We start from the raw sequence: 24,324 nt of genomic DNA, 5'->3' as shown, positions 1-24,324 counted from the left end.
ATAAGATGAGTGATTCCATAAATATTCATCCCCTTTAAAGTGGCTGACCTAATTTATCAGAGGTCCAGCCAATTTGTGCAATTGGTCCCACATTGAACGGAATGGAGATCACCTGAGTGAAGTTACTGATTTTTAAATCAGTAACTTTTGGGACGAATTCTTGGGACTCTTTCCGGACTATCAGGAGGAGATATTTTAAGGTGGGATCTATTAAGTTTTTATTATTGTTCACAGTAAATTATAGTCACTTTTCGAAAACAGACTGCCATTAACAGAATGCTTTAAGGTGATGTGATGATGTGATATCTTTGCTGAGTCATGTTGAAATATAAATATGTAAAACATGTTAGAGAAAATTCCTGAAACTTTAAGGGAATTTCCTCTTATGTGTAAAAGGATTGATTTTAGTATAAACTGTCCAATTAAAATTATTAATAAAAAAATCTTTCTTAAAATAGATTTTCATTGAGTTAAAACTAAAAGACTTAATAAAGTGAGAAATTTTTACTGTAATGGGAGGACAGCGGTCTACACCTAACTACAACATAAATACACCCTGAGAACAAACTGTCCTCCCTCCCTCTCTCTCATGCGTTGTGACTGTAGCAGGAAGTGAGTCGTACGCTGGAATGCTGTCTGTCGTCTACACTCCACATTACGCTGGGAGAGAGGAAGGGCAGACGAGAAAGGGGGCAGAGCTTTTAGACAGGAGCTGATCCACACACACACACACACACACACACACTTTCAGAGCCACACACTCCCATTTCACAAAACGCAGATCTCCGACGGCAGCAGCGGGTGTGTGCAGGACGATATGCTGCAGTCACACATTAGTCCCAGAGCTTGGGACGGATTTTTGGGACTCTTTCCGGACTATCAGGAGGAGATATTTTAAGGTGGGATCCTGTTGTCTTCCCAGGTGGCCGTGTCACTCTGCGAGCACTTTAGAGTGACAGGGTGAGTGCTCACACTCCGGCAGCAGCTGCAGCTTCTTCAGTCTGATTCAACCTAAAGACATGATTATGTAGCTCTCACTACATCTTCTGTCAACTCTGTGGAGTTCAGGGTTGTGAGCTTAAAGTGGGGCTCGTCTCCACGCCGGGAGCTGGTAGCTGTAAAGCAGTCACGTCTGGAATGTGAAGCACGCCTTTGAAGTTATTTAGGATATGTCAGCTAGGAATGGGTGTGTATTTCTCAGGTTTGTAGGGTGGCATGCGACTTTTGGCAACTTTATAACCAAAACAAGACATACTGCTCATGCTGCAGGGGTAAATGTGTTGGATATGTTCCAAATGAATTGTTCTTTTAGTTGTTTTAAACACACTTCTTCCCTTTCTTGTCAGTGTCAGGAAACTTGTATTTTGGGAAGTTAAAGTCACGAGTCATTCGGACATTCTTGGCCTCAGTGATGACTTCTATTTTGGGTCTGAGGGTAAAGGTTTAGGCTGTGTGTGATCCAGCCATGATGATCCTCCAAAGCATTCTGTTCATCTTTGCCAGGTGGGCGAGCGATCAGCTGCAGCTGATACAGATGCTCCAGAGCACTTCAAACCCAAATGTGGTTTTCATCAAATTATGAATCATGACCAGTCACTCCTCTCCTCCAGTCTCTTCTCTATACTCTTCCAAAGTGTTGTAAAACCAGGGAATCTAAACTTTATTCAGCTTAGAGTGTTGTAGTGTTAAAATCCAGCATTTCCCTTTTAGTGAGTTTAATACCTAAGCAAAGTGAAGAGATCTTATCCACCCAGATCAGATCCAGGATCCAGGCTTCAGGGTTAGTGATCCCTGTGGAATGACATTTCAGATGCGCAGGTTGGTTGGAATGCTAAAGGGCCACCAAGGCAGAGGAGAGTCTGTCAGAGATGACTGAACAGTAGCAGCTGACACTTTATTGGATATAAAAGCTGGAGGTGAAATGATGATTCTGATTTCGTAGAATTGCACAGTTTACCTATGAGCTTTACTACTTCTGATGATGCCCAACTTCCTAGTTTTGATGCATTCATTGACAAATTAGCATGCAATTAAACAAGACAGGGATATGAATCTAGGGCTCCAATTAGTGATTATTTTATTCAAATAATCATTTATTGGATATCTTTATAGGATAAAGTTATCGGATATCTTTTTTGGATGAGGATATTCGATAAAGATAAAAAATTGGCACAAATTTTGCCAATTTTTTTATCTGATTAAGACAAATCCATAATGCACAGAAAATTTAAACAAATTCAGCTCATTTTTGAAAAAGAAAATAAAAATGTTCTTGTCTAGAATACCATAACAGTATTTCCTCAGTGCATGCTTCATTATTTGAAACAAAGGATGATCTGCAGCTAGAAAAATGCTTCTGATATCAACATATACAATCTCAGCCCTTTCTGATTGACTTGTCAATACAGGTTAAAGCTGATTGTTTATTTTTTTTGGATTAACCAGTTAATAGTAGGTTAATAAAAGTCGTTTACTTTTAGATTTTTTTATTTATTTATTTATTTTTTACAATTTGCACTTGGTGAAGATAAAACAATACCTCTTGAGGAGTTCTGGGTAGAACATATTTAAAGCAGATTGTTTTTTCATCTTAAATACAAAGTGTGTATATTTTGTACAGTTTTGGCTCAATTACTGTTCTGAATATGTTTTCAGCAATCTGCCTTTTTTAGTCTGTATGCTCCAATAAATTATTTATTAATTACTTCATCAGTTGACTTTTATTTCAATAGCCGGTTCATTACTATTAATCTGATTAATCGTTTCAGTCCTATCTGTCACAACAATCTGTAATTAAAGATAACATATATGCTATTTTATTGCACCATTTTATTCTTCTAATTAAGCAATGTAAAGAATCTTCTCAGCAGTTTTGCATTGTACATGGAGAGCGTGTCCTAGTCCAAGCAAGTGAAGGGCTAAATGAATAGTAGCGGGTTTAGTCAGGTTCTTATCATTGGTATAAACAATAGTAAAAGAAAAAAAAAAACAATCTGTGTTGCAGCATTGCTGTGTTAAAAATAGGAGAGTGATGATTAATTCTGACGTATTTCTCTGGTTGTTAGATTTGTCTTTCTGGTTTTGGAAGTTTCCCATCCGATGCAGTTCTCAGGAAAGCTGAAACAGAGCTCACTTCAGACTAAATTCCTCATTGCTCGTAGGAATTCGTAGGAACTGCTCAGTGCACTTCAGCACCATCAGTTCTGCTGATAAAAATCAAGTATTTGCATTAATTTTAGAAGTGCCACCATCCCAGTCAATTCTTCACATAATTTCTGCTCTTGCAAGACTTTTTTTTTATTTTTTTATTTTCACTGCTAGTCCTGGAGCACTACAAGCTTTAATCTCCAAACAAGATAGTTTTGTGTTCCTCCCCCACGCTGCACTTCCATAATCCCTGCTTTAATATCTCACATTGCCAGCGGTGCGTTTATTTTTTATGTAAAATTGAGCACTGGATTACTAATGTCAGGAATGGAGGAGCATGATTGAACATGTCACTCTGCTGTCTGCACTGGGTGGCCTGATGCGTTTGTGATATGTATATGGGTGGAAACACAGCTTAGAGCTGCTGGTAGCATCAGAAACAGACCGAGCTTCCTGTAAAGCCACTGCCTCCCTGACAAATCAGCAGAGCTGGAAACCAGTTGCAAAAGAATTACAGCATTTGTCTTCTTGTCGAGAACCGCAATAAAAATACTGAGTAAGCTCTTCGCGTCGGTGTGTTTTGTCCCGTGGTGGAATTCAGGCTTGTGTTTGTCAGGGAATACAAGCAGAGTTACAACGGCGTTAGACTGAAGCTCAGGCAAAGCAAACAGCAACAATCAGCATTAACCCACTCGCTGCCATCGCCCTCAGGCTGCCGCTCATGTTTTCTTTGATTTAACACAAGCCTCTTGGCTTAACTTATTGCTTTTTAAATTGTTGAATTATCAAAGGGAGCTTGGAAAAATCCACTTTGTCACTAAACAACACTTTGTCACTTTATCAACAAGAGTTGATAACGTTTCTAAGAGTTTTCTAGAACAAGAAAAGCAAAGCCAGCGAGATCTGTTTGGAGAAATGAATGTGTCTGCTCTGTGCCATTGCAGCCAGCTAGTAATTATTTCCCAGCGTGAACAAACCCCAGCTATAACATGTAGCCACAAGCCCAAAGTGTTTATGTCCTGCTGGGCCAGAGGTCTGCTCTCATTGGCCACTCACTTAATCTCTGGGCGCCTTTACCTACCTGAGATACCAAAGTTTGCCAGTGGATTTTAAGCATCTTTATAGCTTAGTTGATGACGTTAGGCAACAAAAATATGGTAAAAGAAAAAAAGCTTATTTGAAGAACTGATACTTGAGTATTTAAAATGTCAAGGTGCTTTTAATGTGAAAGGATTGCCAATGGTCTATGTGATCACTCACTTAATGTCTACACTCTCTATGCTTGGGAGTACAAGACAATCAGCACCAAGGAAAATGAATGACTGTCCTGGATTGGCTGCTTTGCAAAATAAATAGCGTGCCAAGTAGCTTTACAGCTATTTTAGCCTCCAAAGCTGAATTTTCTTTCAAATATTTTTGATTTTCACTTTGGGAAAATCCTTGATTAGGTGGATTTTATGCACATAATTTGAATTTAGTTCCACAGAAAAATCTTTAAATATTGAACAAGTGGTGGTCTGTAGTCGTCATCCTTCATATATAAATAAATAATTAACATTGGGCTTTTTTCTCTTGGACTTTAGTTTCCTAAAAGCTTTTGTTTCACCCGGGTTGTCAGTTGTGTGGGTTTCCACTGTGGAGTCCAAATCTGGGTTGTTTATGGAAATAATGTCTACTGAAGCTGAAACATCTTCCTCTCCACAGAAGTGTCCAGGGTTGGATCAAATACCCTGAAATCAGACCAATACAGCATTTATCCTACAATATTTCACCGTTATTATGGTTTAAAAACCAAGTAAAGTCACTCCAGACAGTGTGGCAACACGTAACTATAACTGGACTTAAAATGAACTTCGTTGATCCTGAATCAAGAGTCTGTGTGGGAGAGGCCAGTGGTTCCAGTTAGAAAAATAAAAATCTGTCACAGCGACCACACTTGCTAACTTTAGTAGAGTCACTCCAGACCTTATTTAAAAGTACATGCTGCAGCTTTAGCAAAATTAATCACTGACACAAATATCATTGTTTCCTCAACTTTGGAGTTAGAGAAAAACTCTCACCAACGCTGCAAAAACACAAAGTCACACCAAGTAAGTTTGTCTAGTTTCTAGTGTAAAGACCTCAGTACATTTGCAATAAGACAAAACTAAGTCACAAGTAAATTTTCAGCACAATAAAGGAGCTTGTTTTAAGTAAGTAATTTAAGTAACTTCCTATAAGTAACAATATAGCATTAGAACCAGTACTTTCTCATCAATATTAAGGAATTATTCTCTTAAAACAAGCTTCTTTATCTTGCTGAAAAGTTACTTCTATGTGAGTTTTGTCTTATTTCAAAGGTTCCACGATATTTACAGTAGAAACTAAACCAAAAACATTTGGCAAGATGTTGTGTTTTTGCAGTGACAAAGCTCTGGTCGAGGTTTCAATCTGGGGTTTTCATCCAGAACTTGTGCACAATGGGTACGCTCTGAAAATAATTCATATGCTAAAGTCAAAAGAAAATTTTTAAACGTTAAAAACTTTTATTAGTTAATCCCCTTGTTACCTCTGAAGGGAGAATTAACCACCACTGGCCAGCTATCAAGTATGATGGTATCTTTCAAACATAAAAACTGTTAATAATCAACATTACTTGAATGTTAGTACTTTTAAAATAAAATAGATGCTTTTGATTAAGAGGACTATATTTTAAAATGCTCCTGTATCTCAGTGATATAAACAGAGATGGTTTGTTACACTAACTCCAATAAATCTCAGGAGTTTATCTAACCAAACAATGAGCAAACAATCGAGATTTGGGTCACATTGTGAAGCGAAAGATGTTTAAAATAACAAACAAGGACGCTCTTGTTCGTCTAGATGGGAATCGTGTTCTGGACAAAGGCAGCATTCTTCCCAACACCCACAACTGGGATCTGCACGCTTAAAATTTCCATGGCTGAGAATCTTTTTTTTTATTATTATTCATTTTGGATCTTTGCTGCTTTTATTATTTCTCTGATCATTAGGAGGAGGGCTTGCTTTGCAAACTGACGTCATGAGAGTGGAGTTTTCCAGAGCCGGGTGGTTCCCTCCTGAATCTGAAAGGAGGCGGTGTACAGTCAAAGCTTTTCACTGTGTTTGGGTAGAAATATGCAAACATTTATGGGATTCTCCTCTGATCATAGCTGACAAAGATTAACAGAGAAACGTGTTCATATGTGAATATAGTGCAAGTCAAACCAGACTCTGTTGCTTTAAGGTGCATTATTGACATTTTTTTTTCTTTAGTTTTGGGAAGCGATCAGCAGGCAGCCTGCGGCGTGGATGTGAATGCATCGTCCTTGAACCCTCAGAAATGATTGTGGTGAGTTCATTTCTCTGCTTTTTAAACTCCTGCTCAGAGCAGACTTGCTTCTTATGAAAAGTGTGAAATCTGATTTATTTTCTAAGATAAATAAGTATGGAAAAAGAAAATGTTGCAGATGTTTATTTTTTTCTCACTTTATTCCCATTGTCATTCCTTTCTTGTATCCTTTCTTGTCATTATGCCCACTTTCCTTCCATGTCCCTGCTTACTTACTCAATTACTTATTTTGTTTTCTCTTTCCTTTCATACACTCACTGTATCCTATCTGCCCACTTTTTCTTCTTCCTTCATTCCTTCTTCCTTATATATCTGCTTTTCCCCCTTGCTTTCTGCCTTGTGTTCTTCCTTCTTTACTCACTCGTGTCCCTTTTTTGTCCATCATTTCTGTTTCCTTCCTCATTCTAATCGTCTTCATTCCTTGATTACTTCCTTTCAGTTTCATTCTTCTTTCCTTTCACTTTTATGTTCTACTTCCCTTTTGTCCTCCATTTATTCCTTCCATATGACCTTCATTCTTTCTTTTCTTCTTTATTTGCTTTTGTCCTTTTTTCCTTAATAACTTTCTTCATTAATTTCATCCCACCCTTTCACTTTTTGTGTCCTACTTACATCTTTCTTTCCTTGCCTCATTCCTTCCTTGTCTTTCCTTCTGCTCTTTCTACCCCTTACCTTTCCTTTTCTTCTTACTGTTCACTGTAGAAATGTCTTCCATAAATTTGAAGCCAGTTTTAGTTTATATTTTGAAATGACAGTAAGTGCTGGGAGCTCAGTATGAGTGATTTTCTCTGTGTAAATCCACTGAAACTTCAGAAAACAGCCATTAATGTGGATGTGAGTTCACTCGCATGTTGCATCATGTCTTAATGGATTATTGTTAAACCCACAGTTATCCACTTACCACCTGCAGTGTGAAAGTTGCATCATCCTGTGTGGCCTGCTATATAAACTATATCAAGTTTTAACACAAACTGGCCTTTTGATTGGAGGTTCGTTCAGCATACTTTTGATATATTATTAAGCATCAAGACCTTTGTGTTCATTAAATTTAGATTTTTCCCTCTTAATGCGGCTTTGCTAAAATTAAAAGTGGCTGAGAATGAAATTTCCCCTCAGAGCGAAGTGCAGCGGCCAAGTTGGCAGCAGGAAACAGTCATCTGCTGAACAGAAGCTAACTGGGGCCTGAAGTCACCCCATAGACTGCTGAGGATCCTGCCAAGACACATTCAGACAGCTGCAACTTCAAGTCTGTTAATACACCAATGCAATGCATCGGATCTGTTGACCTTTCAACTTGCAGACTTGAACGCATCACAGTTTAAAACCTGAAGACTAGAAGAAAACCCAACTAGAAGTTTATTTTAAGATGAATCTGCCACCTTTTCACAGATGAACCCATCCTCAGAGTGAGGTTTTATTCTTGGAGGCTTCATAAATAACGCAGAAAGTAAAAGTCCTAATGTTAATTGATCAGTTTTGTGCTACATCAGGCCTGAGAAGATTTAGATTACTGTTACATGAGACACCAAAAAGCTGCAGATATGACATCATGAGTAAAATACTGCTGCAACATTTCTTATCAATGCCTCAGTACTAAACCCAGAGCATTACTTTGTAACTACATCACTCCACTTTGGACAAGGTTTGTGTTAAGATGGCTTTTTATGGTCTGTGGCTTTATGAAAGATAAATGTGCTCATCTTTATGATCAATCCATAAAAAAGAAATGAAAGCCACTAAATCAAATCTTATGGCTCAAATAAAAAACAAATCTTGGTACAAATATGCTGATTTTATTGATAGGTTCAACATGAAGCCAAGTGTTGAATACTGATCATGTTCAAAAAGCTGTCCTTGTTTTCTAGCTTCATCCAGCCACACTGTACAAACAGATAAAAGCAGCTTCACACATTAAAACTACAAACTTCAGTGTATTTTGTGTAAATTTTATCTCATATTCTAAGGAGAAGGACATTTATTTTTATTAATAAAACGCATTGAAATTTCAGTGATTCTGCCACCACCATGTCTCATCATGTGAATGTACGGCTGCATAAAATCCATTTTATTTTCAAAGTTCCTTTTAATTTTTCCCGCCAATAACAATTTTTCCATTTTTATTTCCACATCTTCCATTTTATCTATGTGTATTAACACAATAGCAACAATTTAACACATCAACAGCCAAACATTTCCATATTTCCTCTTGTTCAAGTTTCGTATTGCTATGGTTCAGCAGAACATTGAATGATTTTGCAAAGTGTTTAAAAGTATTTGATTTTTTAAACATAACTTAAACATTATGAGAAAAACTTAGAAATTCATGTTTTTCACATTTTAAAAAAGTATAACCCCCTTCTGAAATGCATTTCAGTTGTCATCACCAAAATGTCAGATAAAGAAACCTGCAAACAGTAAAAGCCTCCAAAATATTTTTTTTTCCAAGAGAATATTGTTTTTGACACTGAGCAGCAAAACATTCAACAAACCTTCGCCTCTCTTTTTTCTGATTTTTGGTCTTCAGTGGTGCATTATTTTGTTGGGATGCATATTATATTGGCATCCCAATATCGCTAGCAGAAATTAATGTCATTTTTTAACATTATTATCAGATATTGATATTGGCAAAATTTCCAATCTGATGCACCCCTGTTATTTTGTTGTGGAATCTTGCATAAACTCTCACAGAAATACAATGAAATCTGCGATCATAATCTGACAGGAAGTGATGAAGCTGTATTTTAGTTGTTTGTTTTTGTTTGTTTTTTGTTTTTACCACATAATAAAATCTCACCCATTAACAAACACTGCAGTCTTTCAAGGAAGTGCAAGCATGCCCTACTTTCATCTTCCTTCCAAGAAAAGCAGCAGAGGTAACCTGCATGCTGTCAGTGTGCAGGAATAACAATGGACTTCCACCGCTGCAATCACAGCGCGTCTTCATTTCACATAATTGCCATGCAGATGGGACGACAACTCCAGCAGATCCTCCCTCCTTATTAGCACCTCCACCCTGGTCTGCTGGCTGCTAGCTGTTGCTTTTGCTATCCCAGAAGCCAAGCCGTTTCATAATTACGAAGCAGGATGGATCAGAGGTTCCCCTGCTGCAAAGTTTCCACTCGGCTCCATGAAGCTGCAGTGAAATGAGCACATTCATCCGCTGCCGAGGTGCCTGTACTGTACACACACACATGCACACACACACACACAGCTTAGAGAGAGCAATTAGACACACAAACACGCTTTTATGCCCTCGCTAGCACACAACTCTGCTGCCGTTGTCATGGCAGCCATTGGTAAGGCGGAGTGAGGTTTTTAGCAGCGTAATCCCAAAGGTTGAGCTGCAAGAAATGTGAAAAATAGCGAGAGAGATGAGAAGGATTGGGCCCCGAATATGAAGATAGAAAAACTATTTTAGGATTACCTGGTAGGATGAGAGCTGTCCTGTTCCAGTTTTCTATGTTTTTTTTCTCCTTCTCCTCATTCATTATGAATGGAAGCAGGGATTTAACCTGATTTTAACTTAAGGTAGCAAAGTGTCTTTTTCTGCACGGAACTTCATCTTTGTTTATGTCTGCCTGTCAGTCCGCCTCTCTCCCAGCTCACCACTCTCATACAAATTCCTCACTGTCTCTTGTTTCGTGATGCGAGCATCCTCTGACGTCGGTGTGCGCCGCGCTGCACAGCCCACACACACACACACTTCTATTTTTACGCAACCAGAGAGGCGGGAGGCAGGAGAGACATGGGGGAGTTTTGTTGTTATTATTTTGTTTTCTTTTGCTGATGGGAGGATGAGGAAGAGGAGAAGGGTGTGAATGAAGACGAAGACAGTCACTCCCCTTCTATCCGTGTTGCTTGCAGGTGGACTATATGGATGAAAATGAGGAGTACTTTCAACGACAAGCCTCGCACCGACAGTCCCGGCGGCGCTTTCGGAAGATCAACCAGAAAGGCGAGCGACAGACTATCATCGACACGGTGGACCCGTACCCCACTGGAAAGCCGCCCGTAGCCCGGGGTTACCACACGGTGAGTTTCAGCCCGTGTTTATTCTCGCTGTTCTCCAGAGCCGCTTCTCCGCTGTAATCGCTGTTAGGGTAACTTTGTGTTTTCTGCCTTTAGCTGATCTGGTCAGAGAAGGTTGTGCTGTGATGTCTGGTCTTTTGGGGGGTTGCTCGCTTCGCCCTGCCCTTCTGCTCCTTCATGCTTTCCTCTGATCTTTGCTGATTTAAATCGTTTCCCTTCTTCTTGTTGGATTAGAGTTGCTCCACTTCTGTGTCTGTTTAGAGACTCTTGAGACCGTTCAGCTTTCTGTTTGTTGATCTGTCGTCTTTTTAATGAATGTTTCTGTAGTTTGTTCAGCGTGTCTAACTGAGTCTCTTCTGGAACCATGTTTGGTGTCAGAGTAGCTCTATTTGTGATTCATGTTGGGATGTTTGTGATCTCTTTAAAGTGACTGGCTAAGTCATCAGGTTTTTTTCGTAGAGATGTTGCGGTTTCAGTGAATTTACGAAAAAAATGTAATGGCGTATTTTCTTCCAGCTGATAGGCAGTGCACATGTACTGGAGGTGGAAGTAGAAATGCTACAGCTGGAGAAAACTCCACTTTCTTTAAAATCTCATAAAAGTAATTCAAACCGCAGATAGTAGAGATGCACCAGTCAGGCTTTTCCTGACTAAGACCGATTCATGATTTTCTTCTAAGTCTGCTCTGCCAGTCCCAATATTTTTACTAAGGATTATAACATATGAGACATTGGTTTGCAACTTTGAACCTTCCACAATGGCTCTTTATAACTTTGGCTTACTATTAAATAGATCCAGTTACTGTTTTAATATGGATATAACAACAAATGCATGTTTTTTTTTATATTTGCACTGAATTTCTACAAAGAATGACACTGTGAAACTACCAGTATTAATTTTGATGCATTTAATAATAGAAAAAAAAATTCAATATTCGAGCTGCAGATCAAAACTAAATTGTCAGATTTTGATCTATTTTTTGTTTTTTATCTTTACATTGAAGAAAAATTAGCTGGTTGCTGAGTGTTGTTCCTCCACATAAACTCTTTGCACTTTAGTTTATTTCCCTGGGAAACGAAATCTCAAAGAAATAAGTAAATAGCCATCATGCAGTTCCTGCACACAACTTCCTGTTCCAAAGCATCTCACAGCATTCCTCTCGTTCCCAGCGTTCCCTCGGGTCCTCGTCAGGGTACTCGTCTGTTTTTGTCTCCGACTTTGTGAATCTGTTCCTCTTAAAAAGGAGAAACGTAATCTTCCAGCTTTTATCACACCCTACTCTGATCTCCAAATACAGGCTGGACGGTTCTGAACTTTCTCATGGCCCGACATCTCTGCACGAACTCTGAACTCTGTGCTCGGAAACAAATCCTGTGAGAAGGATGGAGCCTGCGCAATGACAACCAGTATTACCAAATGGGCGCCCACTTAGAAGTACAGTATGGAAGGCAGATTATTTAACAATAACGCTGTTGCTGAAGGAGAAGGTAGTTTAGATGCTGAATATTGGCGGTTGCTAAGCTGGCATAGCATGCTAATCTGTAGCATTTAGAACGCCAGGCATAACCCAACCGTTCCGTCCTTCCTCCCTGAGGCTTGTTGAGGAGGAGAGAAGCACAACAAAGAGATTCTTTGAAGCGAAAGAAGAAAAGGGCTTATCTCACTTATCGTCTTTAAGGTAGATGTGAGGACAGGTGTGAAACCATGGAGAGAAACTCAGTCCATAGCCTCAACTTCCTCATGCCTATAGATGCCAGTAGAACATGCATCCAATCCAAACAAACATCAAGGCAGAACAAAAAAGTTGATCCACGTTGCCACCTTTAAGATGGTGCAGTATGATTAAACAGCATTTTGCCCTTTGAAAAACTAGTAAAATGGTTCAATTCTGTTCAAATGTTTGAGACACTAAATTATGTATATTACAGTGAAGTAGTATTTGAATATCTTCATCTCTAATTTGGTGCTTAGCTAAACATGTTTAAATGTCAGCCATAATACTTGGTGAATCCTGAAATAACCGATTTCTTTGCTAGAAGCATCAGTGGCCTTCCTGATTTAAATAGAGATTGTTGTATAACTCTCAGGTCCCAAATTGTTTGCAGGCAGCTGTGCGAACTCCTCCTGTCCCTGAGCAATACTGGGTACAGGTTGTAAGCTGCTGCAGAGCACCATGGGTGAAAAATCAAAGTCAGACTCACCTCAGATTGAAGCTCCCAGTGGGAGGGCTCACAAAGACAAACAATCTGAAGCTGAGCTGTTGTTAAAGGAACTTTATTAGGCCCTTAAGGTTCAAATATAATGGAGGATAATTCCTTAAACACAAATAGAGTCTGCTCTCATGACTGTAAGCATGTTTATTTTCTGATCTGAATGAATTCTGTTACACAGAGGACTGAACTGGGATTAATATTAACATCCATTAGCTGATGAACTTCACTACAGTTCTCTGTTACTCTGTAAAGCCAGAGATCAATCAAGTCAGGAGTGATTTATTACGTTTATTTCCAAAGTGCAGGAAAGTTGTAGTGGTTTATCATGTTAATCAAAGAAATAAGCATCTATAATATTAATCTTACTGCCCGTTTAAGGGCTACAATGCAAACATCACATTAGGTTACTCGATAATTTAGACCGCATTGTCTTTTTTGGGTGTTCATCCTGCAGAAAGTTGTGCAGTAAAGAGATTAAGGTGACCTGATTGTGTAGATTTTACTGTTTTTATAGAACTGCATAGATTCCTGCTTTTAATGCCAGATCTCAATTTCACCCCAAACAAACAAATTCAGGAAAACTTTAGTAGTTTAATAGTTAAATGCCACATGGATGCACTAGAGAAATGTTCTGCAGGTTTCTTGAGTGAGTTAATAGTTTTATTACACAAATAATTCTCATTTGTGCATTAAACTGTATTGACATTGGTATGCTGGGTTGGCATACCAATGCCAATCCAATGCCAACCTGGCATTGGATTGGCATTGGTTGTTTAGTCTAATTCTTACTCCAAGGAAAATTATTCAAGTAATGTTTGTCCTTTAATGTATCATGAATAAATCCAAACAATAATTTTTTATCGTCACTGAAAACAAAAAGATAAATGTTGGATTCATAAGGATCAAGATAAATATTTCACATATATTTCTGTTTCCATGGATAAATCAGGGCGTGAAAAAGGACAGTGTTTAGGATTCAACACATGCCTCCTGTGTACTCAACACTGTGAGATGACACTTGTGTGCCTTGTTCAAAATGAACACACACACGCACGCAAACACGCACATACACGCACACACACACACACACACACACACACACACACACACACATACTTGATCTTTTTATATTTCCTTTCCAAATGGCTGATAATCTCCATTTCTCAGTCGCTCTCCATTTTGCACCTTATCTCACATGTGCTATCTCTTCCTCTAAAATCATCGACTATTTGAGCTGTCGACCCAACACACACACACGCACACACGCACACACACACACACAGAGGTTTTCTCTCAGATCTCTTTCTCAGTCACTCTCTTAAGGTCTTTGTGGGGATTCTCTGTCACTCAGACTAGAAGGAAATGTCAACATGGCTGCTGTTGATGGATCTTCTTTACTGAATGCTGCACAGCAGATCAGATCCATAGCTCTTTTTAAGTTCTTGATTTGGATGTCTCCCTTCTATCTTTATTTAAACTCATACTTAATTCCAGGAAGACATTCCCAAACCTGGAAGGACTGGTGTATCATTTATTTTTAACGTGTCAGCGAGGTTTGCACCTTCCAGGTAGATGTCAGATAATTGATTTTCCTTCAGCTTGACTGTTTAAAATGTAACTCCAACCTCAAAAGCTGAAACTATAATAGAGTAGTTTCTCTCCAACACTTTTTTCATTTTCTTAAAGGTCACCACAGAGGTAAAACAAGAAGTCCAGCTCAACTATTTCCTAAAATACCATTAAGAAGTAAAAAATGTTTTCTCTTTCTGTGCTTATATAGCTTCAGGAACCATCAAATTCAATTCTAATTTGACTTAAACATAAAGAGAAAAGTTTTACTCTGTTAGCTGCCCAGAACCGTCCCAAAACTCAGGGCTTATCTGCAGCGAAAACCTTCTCATCCCCGTAGAAGCTAACGTCTCCAGTCTTCCTTAGCGCTACTCTTTGGGGTTCAGCCAATCAGCACCCAGCATTGTATTTCAGCTTCCGAAGCTGAATTTTCTTTCAAATATTTGACATGTTCCTCAGATAGACAGGGGTCGACTACACAGCTTTTGTTCTTTTATTTAATCACAACACTGATGTCACATGTGACCAACAGTGATCATTAAAACTGTTGGTAAAAAGTACATTCTGTGATGTATTTAATTGAAACTTGGCTTTTCACAACTTTTTTCTGCTGTTTTGTTCATAACTTAGATGTTCTTAATGCAAAGGTTTCACAGTTCATATGCTAATCTGGAGATAGAAAAAGATAAAACCAGGTGTATGATTTATTTTTAACATGTCAGCAAGGTTTGCACCTCCAGTTTCTCACACCCTCAGCTGAAAAGTGTCATATTTGATAACTCTCCTGTCTTCTGCTTCCTTTCACGGCTCGCCCTCTAACTCGGCTTCCAGGAATGCAATAAACCGAAGAAGGTACCGTATCCATTAGCAGTGTTTGTCTGTTGTTTTCATTGTGCGTCTTTTGTTTTCTAGCTGCATGTGTTCGGTAGGCTTATCTGCGTCTGATTCCCCATTTGTCCTATCTGTAGCTGCTAGCAGACTTCCTCAATAAACACCTTCCATTTGCAGGCGCGGGCACTGATAATGATGGAAAGGGAAGCTCTGCTCCGCTCTCCAATTCTATTACCATCACGTCAACAACAATATGAATTGAATTGTTAATAAGAAGGACTGATAAAAGACGCCCATTCTGCTGCTGCCATCCATTTTATCTTGATTTTACTTTAAAAAAAAAAAAAGTAACCACTACCACATCCAGTTGTCATGTAATGACAGGGGGATGATAACTATCACTCTTATACAACTTATAGGGCTGTAAAGTGTGATAATGGTAACAATTGAGATGATTGAGGTGCATGTTTTTTCCCTGAAGATTATCTTTGGGCTCTTTGGATTATTATTATCTCTACTCTGGTTGTCGTGACAGATGGAAGATTTCAGTTTTAATAATTCTGCTACATATAGAATGCTGTTACACCAATAGATCTGCAGCTTTTTCAGTCTTTCATTAGGGTGCTGCAGTAACAGGGCGGAAAGGGATTAAGAGGGAGAGGTGGAAGAGATCAGAGCTCAAAGCACTGATCGCTCATACCTGCTGGTAAATGCAGAGAGAACAAACCTGCCACTCTCGGCTGCAGAAAAGCCGTGCTCCTATTTTTAGAGCTGTCCTTTGTGACTGCCTGCTCTGCCTCAGCTGCGCAGAGTTACAGAAACCTCACTCTCGCATGGAAATTGTGTAGGAAAGGCAGTGATCAAAGCATAATGAGTTTATTGTACAATTATTCCTCATCCTGCATCTGTGACTGCTTGGTTTCTCAATGATCCAGTTGAACTTTCAGCGTTTCTTTCATAAAACATCACGATTGTTTAAATTCTATGCTAATTCCCTGCATAATTCATTCTCATATGTTTCAGCTTTCCTTTTTAAATGAATAGAAGTGGCAACAGTGAAAGGAGTTCTTCATGCTTTTATTGTCAGCAGTGTGTGGGTAGACTATGCAGTTTTTATTTGAAGTATCTTTTGTTTCTTTGATTTAAGCACCCACGCCTCTTTTCCCCATCATACTCCACAAAGCCAACAGCCCTGTTTGTTGTTATTAATAGCCTAATATCAAACATTAAGTGTTGAAGTAAAGTGGAGCAGATATTTTTGGCTCAATAGTTCAGCTGAAATAGAGGCTTTTGTAGGTGAAGAAGAACTGCTAATTTATTGTCTGGGCTTCGGTTTTCAACCTGTGGTATAGAGAAAGCTTAGGTTGCCAGGTACTTTTAGAGACCGACTGTTTGGAGCATGATAGATGGAGAACATCTATTTGAATGGTAAAATGCCTGCATGGCAACAATCTCACAGTTTCCCTCATTTGTCTCTTTGAACCATGATGAAAATCTGTGCTTTAAGCTCATAATAGGATTGTTTGATCAGGTTATGGTTGAGCTAATTTGCTTGATCAGACACTGCAGACTAATATGGCAGTCTGGCCTAAACCTTTGAGTAGATATCTTAAAATATGATTAATAAAATAAAAAATGGAAAACATTCACATGTGTAATCCTGTGAAACTAAAGAGATGTTTCTATTATTTTTTTAGATATATTGAGATTCTTTCAACTGCAGCCTGAGCAAACAGCTCAGCTAATAAACCTGCTAATATCAGCTTGTCGTAATCATGTTACTCCATAAAGAGCCAAACGGCAAATATAAGTTGCTGAAAACTACTGCTAATTTTAACAGGTGTTTTATTCTATGCTTGTGTTGATTATCAGTCCAAATAACTCATATTCATACAGTTACATGAAAACATAATTTTGGACCATATTGATCAGTTGGTTAGGTTATTTTTATAACCACTGCATTGATATACTTTTTGAATTTGAGAATCTCCTCCCTTTCTTGATGCAGTTGGAGGTTAAAGTTGAATGTTGTGATCATCACAAGCATGAAACATTTCCTGCTGTAACTGACTGTTGAACCTGAAGAAGTAAAGACTACCAGGTCGTAACCTTTCAGTTACTATCTGACTTGATCCGGAAACCGCAGGTTACTGATGAACTTCTCCTGCTCTCGGTGTGCTGCTCATTCTCTTGAAAGCACCGTAGTTCATGTTCCTCCCAGATTTATGCTGCTTCCAGCAGGTGCTCCAGTACAACAGATGTTTTGCCCTGATGAACCTACAAGTGTAATCTTTTAGGCGTGTCTGGCAGCCCGCATCTCTATCAAATTATTTCCAGAGCACCGTGCAGGTGACAACAGCTTGAAAAATGAAGTAATCCCATGAGCTGCAGCAGCTATGAAAATGGAGTCTTTTTATTAGATCATTGTTCCCGCTCTCACAACGCCACTTAGAGCCGTCGTAATGGGACACATGTCACTGATTAATGTCCTTGCTGCACGTGGCTTTCTGTTGACTTCCAAACAAATTCACTGAATACGTTTAGGAATGGATCAATAAATCAAAACCTGAGACTCTGATCTTCTAATGGATGCTGCAGGTCTTTCAGAGGATCAGAGGAGCAAAACGTTCATGTTTGATCAAAGAACTTTTAACCGGCTGTTTATTGATGTGAGGTTGGATTTTCTGACTCCTTACAGCTTCTTATAGACATTGCCTTGCAGAAAGATTCAAACCACACAAACTTTTAATGTTTTGCATACTTAAGTCGTTGGAGGAAAATGACATAATGGATTCAAATAAAAACCTGAAAATGGTGTTGTGCAGATGTATTCATCCCCCGTTTATTCCGAAACCCCTAAATAATTTCAAGTGCAACCAGTTTCAATAATGGGTCACGTAACTGTGTGATTTAATGCAGCCATTTTGTTTCTGGTTCAAAGAACAACCAGCATCATGAAGACCAAGGCCTAGTCAAAGTTCATATTTAAATCCAAATTAGAATCTATGTCAAAAGTTAAACATTTATTTTCTGTAAACAAAATGGACGACGCACTTCAGGTGTTTATTTGTAAAAATTATTAAAATAGTTTCCTTTTCCTAACATATTGCAGTTGTGCTCTACTTTTGTTGAAATCTTGTTACCTCCAAATAAAAAGAGAAACCAACATAAATGATTTTTAAGTTTGTTTAGTTAAAAAACAACATTTCTACTAAGTCTTTGTATAGAACCTAACAACACAGTCTCGTGTTTTACTCTTGGATTCCTAGATGTCATTTTTGATCCGACTCAAAAGGCAAATTCCCGTTATATATTTATATATTTGTTGTGCTTTATGGTTCTGTATAACAGTAAAGTAATAAAATGTTTCTTATGTCAGTTTACTATTTTGATGTCAGATGCTTACTAACTCAGGATCTCTCTAGAACTAAAAATTTAGGCCCCTCATGCTGTTTTGAGTATATGACTACAAATCCACCCCTGTTCTTTGGTTTAAAGCTGGAATCTCATCGCTGTGAGTCCATGTGTTTGTTTTCTGGAGATGTAATGAGGTTTTTATGGCTCCAATGCTACGCATCAGCAAGTAAAGCACCATGCATGGCCTTGCTTATCACACCCACTTTGCAGTGTGTTTACAGTGACACATGAGGCCGCCCCCCCCCACCTCCATCTCTTGCGTTTAGCACTCTCTGCATCTGAAAATGAGAGCTTTAATGCTATTCTGAGGGGGGGGGTTTTTTAATGTGCCTGCCTTTCCTTTAAATTTTGTTTATTAGTCAGTAAAAACCTGATTAATTGGTTTGTTGCTAGAAAGCTCCAGATGATGGGGGTTGGGCAGGAGTTTCTGATATTCCCAAGGCGCAGTCTGGTTGCTGCGGTGATGTAATGACGCCCTCTGTCCTCTTCACCCCCCACCCCCGGAGACAATTGTTGGAGACATTAATGACTGGGCTGCTCTGCAAACCACCTGAGCATTTTTTTGTGCTTGTTTTGAAACATTACATCATGGCTGGGGGCAGGAAAGGTGATGTCATCCTGGGTCTCCAGGCTTCTCTCACCCCCCTCCCACTCACCTCCCCCGTTGCTTTGACTGGAGCTGCTCCAAAACCTGCTAGTAGTACTCCACTTTCCAGGCACAGGCTGAGGACTCAGGCTTTGTGCAAGACACCATCCGCAACAAATATGAATCCGATGAAATATTGCTTATTAGATTTTTTGTGTTCTTGATTGTGCATTCATTATTTTTGGATGTTTTGCATTGGATGTTTAACGCATGTATGATATATATATATATTTTAATTCTTGTATGAATGGAGCAGGGATGTGCAGCCGCCATTCAGGATTATGGTTATTGATTTTCCTGTTTCCCAGTTAATTGTGTAATCTTCCAGTTGACTTTGGATACATTTCCCATGGCAGCGTCCTGTGCACTAATTCAGATTCTGATGGTAGATTATTTTTGTAAAACTCCCCCCAAGATAGTTTGAAGCAATTTATGAGCTAAAGCACCAAAAGACAAAGAAGGATGGAGCTGGAGTAAAAAGACCAATCACATAATAAACGATAAGTAAATATTACATGTACAGTTTTCATGTTTTTGTCTCTTTTGCTGCTGCTGGTTTTTCTGTTCTGACTGACTTGATTTCTGCTTGTTTTGTCGTGAATAGAAACTCTTTCACAATTTATTGTCATGTTTGACACTTCCATCCATTATTTCCGCAAATCTACCTTCTTTCTCTTACTGTTAGCAAAAATACAAGGCAACTTCTTTGCATCAACTTTCAGCATCTCCACAAACTACAAAAAAAAAAATATGATGGCACCCCTGGCGAAGCCTTAAAATCGCTACACTTTTTATCGCATCAGCCTAATCTCTTACTTAAAATTATGGGTTTTTTGGTTCTTGAAGATTATTAATTTGGAAAATCTGGTTTTTTGCTGGGGTTTTTTTTATTTTGTTTTTTTTGTCATCAATGCGCTCCTCGGTTTTTCATAGTTCAGAGTGATGGCAGCAGGCCTATCATCATGTGTTTTAAATCTTTAGTTTATTTAGATTCTGAATTCACGTTAACCTTATGAGAGAACATTATGGCAGACTACATTTATTTAAGGTCATAATATTACCAGAAATAATGTTGTAATATTATGAGAATAAAATGGAAAGTTTATGAGAACTCAAGACATTTAAAGTGAGAAATACTGAGCATCTTGTGAAATCCAGGCCCATATCAAATTATTAGCAGTAGCAGGACTTTGAAACAATTGTGTAAATAACTTGAAGAAAGAACCATATGAACTAATTTGGTCACCATATCTTGATAACTGTAATTAGTTGCACTTAGTTCTTATCAAATCAAAGTTTTTTTTGTTTGTTTTTTTTTGTTTTTTTATCATGTAACTTGATGCAACTGAAGTACAAGTGGAATTTTTTTAAAGGGTTTCTTGAGTGGATTTGTGTATTTCCCAGTTTGTGCCACAGAGTGAATAGTTAGCATCTCGGTTGATGAGTGATTGGAGCGTCTCCTGGTGACACTGCGGCTCGTTGTGGTCCAGGTGAAGTGGCTCACTCTGCTGCCACTTTCTCCGTCTCTTTTATGCTCTCTTCTCCCCTCCCTCCCTCCATTTCGGTATGTCTCGCTGCCTCCGTCGCCACAGCAACTAAAGGCCCTGGAGGGTGTGTGTGTTTGAAGTGTGTGTGTGTATGGGGGTGCTGGATGGTTGGCTCTGTGGGTGCGGGGGCTCGTAGTCGCCTAGTTGCCATGGCTATCTCCACTGAGTGGCAGCTACAGCTGGACCTCCATCTCCTCTTCGCTGCTTCTCCGAGGAGGAAGTGCTACAACTTCCCCGCCCAGGAAATGGCTTTCCTGCAGTCCGTTGCTATGCCAACTGAATCCAGCTGCTGTCTTGTGCTAAAAAGAGTGCAATGATTGCATTGTTCAGCTTCTGCCTCCCTTCAACACCCCATGCCTTCATACCTCCATCACTCATCCATCTATTCATCTACCTTTTGATCTCCACATCAGATTGTTCTTCATCTCTCCATCTCTCATCCTCCCTTCTCTTATTTCCATCTCTGAATTTGCCAGAGGAGCGCTCCAGCAGCATCACTGTCAGACTGGGAGGAGGTTCTTACCCCCTTCTCCTCCTCCCCCTCCACCCCTGACACACATCCACACACGCCGCTCCAAACAAACCACTGGGTACCTCACTGGAGGCTGCAGGCGTTTCAGGCTTGGAATAATCTAATGGTGCACAAAAGGCGTTTCTACGTGCGTGCGCGTCGCTTCACTTTCCGAACGAGGGAGAGGGAAGAAGAGGGAAAGAGAGAGAGGGAAGGCGGAGGGAGCAAACGTGAGTGAAAGTGTTGTCAGCCATTTTTGTCATCTTTTTTTTCACGTTTTTCTGCTTTCTTATCGGCGCGCTGCTGCTCCCCGACTGGAGATGTGACAGCCAAAAAGAAGCAGGCTGTTTATCACTTGGATAAAAAAGGATCTTTTTTTTATTTTTTTTATCCCTATCCATCTTCCTCTGTATGGTTTTCATGATCCAGCTGGAATAAACGCAGGAGGCGTCGCTGCTTTGGAAAGCTGAATCGGGCCGAGAATAGCGGATACTCCCAAAACTATCAAGCAGAGACAGTGCAGCTGAGGGAGAAGGGGTGGCGGGTTGCTGAAGATGAGGGGAAATCAGGCCTGGGATGTTAGCTGTTAGCCCGGTGAACATTTTTTCATTATGAAACCATTAGCAGCATCAGACAGCAATGGAGTCCCGAGCCAGCAAGATAAAACCCCGGTAAGTAGCCTATCGATGTGCATCCTCTTATTTTTTTTATTTTTTCTCCTCTCCCCTCATCATTTATGACCCTGTAGATATGATTACCGGCCCTGTAATGGACGTGCATCGGATTTCTATTGAGTCTGTGCAGGATGAATGAAGGCAGGGCAGACCAAGGACGCGATCAGAGGCTGATTGTTGCCCCCGTTGAGCCTCAGATGTGTGTCAGTGTGTTGTACTAGAAACGGCCGCCATGTGCTCGCTGTCAATGACGCGTGCAAACACACTCTCAGATTCTTAATAACACTAGCTGCTCGCAGTGATTTATATATTAATCTACGCAAATAAATCTACTTTGTTTTTATCAGCATCATCAGTGACGTTAAGGTTGTGTTTTAGAGAATATCTGTGATTTAAATGCTGTTAGATGGGAGCTCTGGTTGTTTAAAGAACGACGCCTCTGCCCTCGTTTTGCATGAAGGTGTCAGTAGTTGCATGTGAATCCTCTAGAAGTGGCCATGACATTCAACACTGTTTTACATGGGAGGAAAATTACAGTGGGCGTTTACATCCTGGCTTCCATTTAAAAACACTGATGATAAGGATGAGAAATGCATAAATAAATCCTTTTTTGTATTTTTTCACCTGCTGAAACCATTTGATCCACCACTCCGTTGCTGGTGGCACTGTCCGTGGTGCTGGAAGCAGCCTGCAGCTCCGGCAGACACACGGAGAGGCCTGACACCATCTGCACTTGAACAGTAAACGGATTGATCGACTGTCAGCGCCGCTGGCATCACTCACACGCCGCGACCACACGCAGACACACACTCAAGCACATGCAAACAGCAGGCTGTACATCTTTGTGATGGACGGTGCCTGGTTTGCAGAGCACATATGCTGTGGAGGGAAAAAAATCACCTTAATATTCCTGTAATTGCCGTAAATGTGTCACTGCTGATGAGTTATCTCATCTGCTTTTCTCACAGTTTGCGCTGTTCCCCTCAGGGAGGCCTGCAGGATACCAAAGCCTCTGACATGCTTCGCATGATATAATGCTCAGTATGAATTTTTAAAACTGTTGTAGCCTATGTATAAAAATCTTTGTGTAAGTAACTTTTTTGTCTGGTATGCTAAAATGTCTGTAACCATAGTGGGCTGAAAATGTGGAAACTTGCTTTCAATTAAATTTTTAATTATTAATATGCCCTTTATATGTCATTTTAGTTTCAAATTAGACCAAAAAGTGAACAAAAGTCCCAACAAAAGATTAAAAAAACCTAAAGTAGTCAATCTTTTTTTCTGACTTTTTGTTTATATGGTATTTGCACACAAATGAGGGCTTTTGTAAACAACAATTTATCTCAGCAGGATACCCCCAATGGGCTAACAGATCCTATTACAGTAATGGCATCATAATGTTATTCCCATCAGCATCGGCTGCCATGACAGTAATGCCATGCCTGCTTATCTCACCCATTAACACCTGTGATTTCCATTTCTGGTGTAGCTTTTTACTGCAACAGTGGGAAAACCATCACAATTCAATTATTGTTGATTTTTCAAATCTTTTTTAACATCCTTTAGTTTTCGGTAATATTTTTTTTCAGATGCAATATATGAAAAAGCCCAAATTTCAGCTAAAACGGTTGGCTCTGATCACCATGTTAATTTTGTCAGTATCATCTTATTTATTATAACTAAAATGTTAGTATTATCCGTTTCTGTCTTCCTATTTCAACTTTCTGAAAAAATCATTAAATCATAGCTCACTTCATATTTTTGAAATTATATTTCACAAAATAAAAGTCAGGGCTTTCCAACCTTCTGCTTGAGAGCACAAACTCTATCAGGTTGTTAAATCATTCATTAACTATTAAATGTCTGTACTGTTTGTCAGTATCAGATTTAATGTCAGTGATCAAGAGAGCAGTTGGTGTCACACAGCTTCGCAGTTGGACACAATTTTGGAACAAGCCAAAATCACTACAGTTCAGACAATTTGAACTTTCTGTAACATTTGACGTTGCATATCTGTTTTATCCACGTGAACCCCCACAAATCCACCCGAGTGTTGTTTTAAACATACCGAGCCCATAGGGGGCGGTGTAGAGCAAAGCTAAAACCTGTCAGCCAAACCAATTGCTTCAAATCAACCACGACTTCATGTTGGGATTTAAACGTGGCACCAGGAGGTTCATTTAAACAATGTCAACTGGAAATCAAAACAAGTTTGTGGGTATTTTGGCACATTATTTGTGGCAGACTACAATGTGTGGAAAATCTCCATTTTTTTTCATGTACACACACACACGCACAAAAATACAGAGTTTTCTGAAATGTGGCAGTTAGCTACATTGTAGCCATAGCTGCCCTGGGAAAGACTAACAGCAGTGAATGGCTGAAATTTAA

General features: G+C 39.3%; 1 protein-coding gene across 5 annotated transcripts in view; it reads left to right on the top strand.

Annotated features, from left to right (window-relative positions):
* The window catches only part of LOC103137362 (rap guanine nucleotide exchange factor 2-like), an 86,388-nt gene that overhangs the window by 46,018 nt on the left and 16,046 nt on the right, over window positions 1–24,324 (top strand). For 2 of the 5 annotated variants that reach the window (XM_016670902.1, XM_016670901.1), the window contains exons 5-6: window positions 6,421–6,496; window positions 10,361–10,528. In XM_016670902.1, the coding sequence (XP_016526388.1) occupies window positions 6,421–6,496; window positions 10,361–10,528 (244 nt within the window). Of the gene's footprint in view, window positions 1–693; window positions 961–6,420; window positions 6,497–10,360; window positions 10,529–15,138; window positions 15,160–24,324 lie in introns of those variants that run through there. The other 3 variants (XM_016670903.1, XM_016670904.1, XM_016670900.1) reach the window with 3 other exon arrangements.

The sequence above is a fragment of the Poecilia formosa genome, unplaced genomic scaffold (genome assembly GCF_000485575.1).
Source record: "Poecilia formosa unplaced genomic scaffold, Poecilia_formosa-5.1.2 Scaffold39, whole genome shotgun sequence".
NCBI classification, from domain to species: Eukaryota; Metazoa; Chordata; class Actinopteri; order Cyprinodontiformes; family Poeciliidae; genus Poecilia; species Poecilia formosa.
The sequence above is the reverse complement of the archived record's forward strand: the minus strand, read 5'-3'. Positions and strand labels throughout refer to the sequence as shown.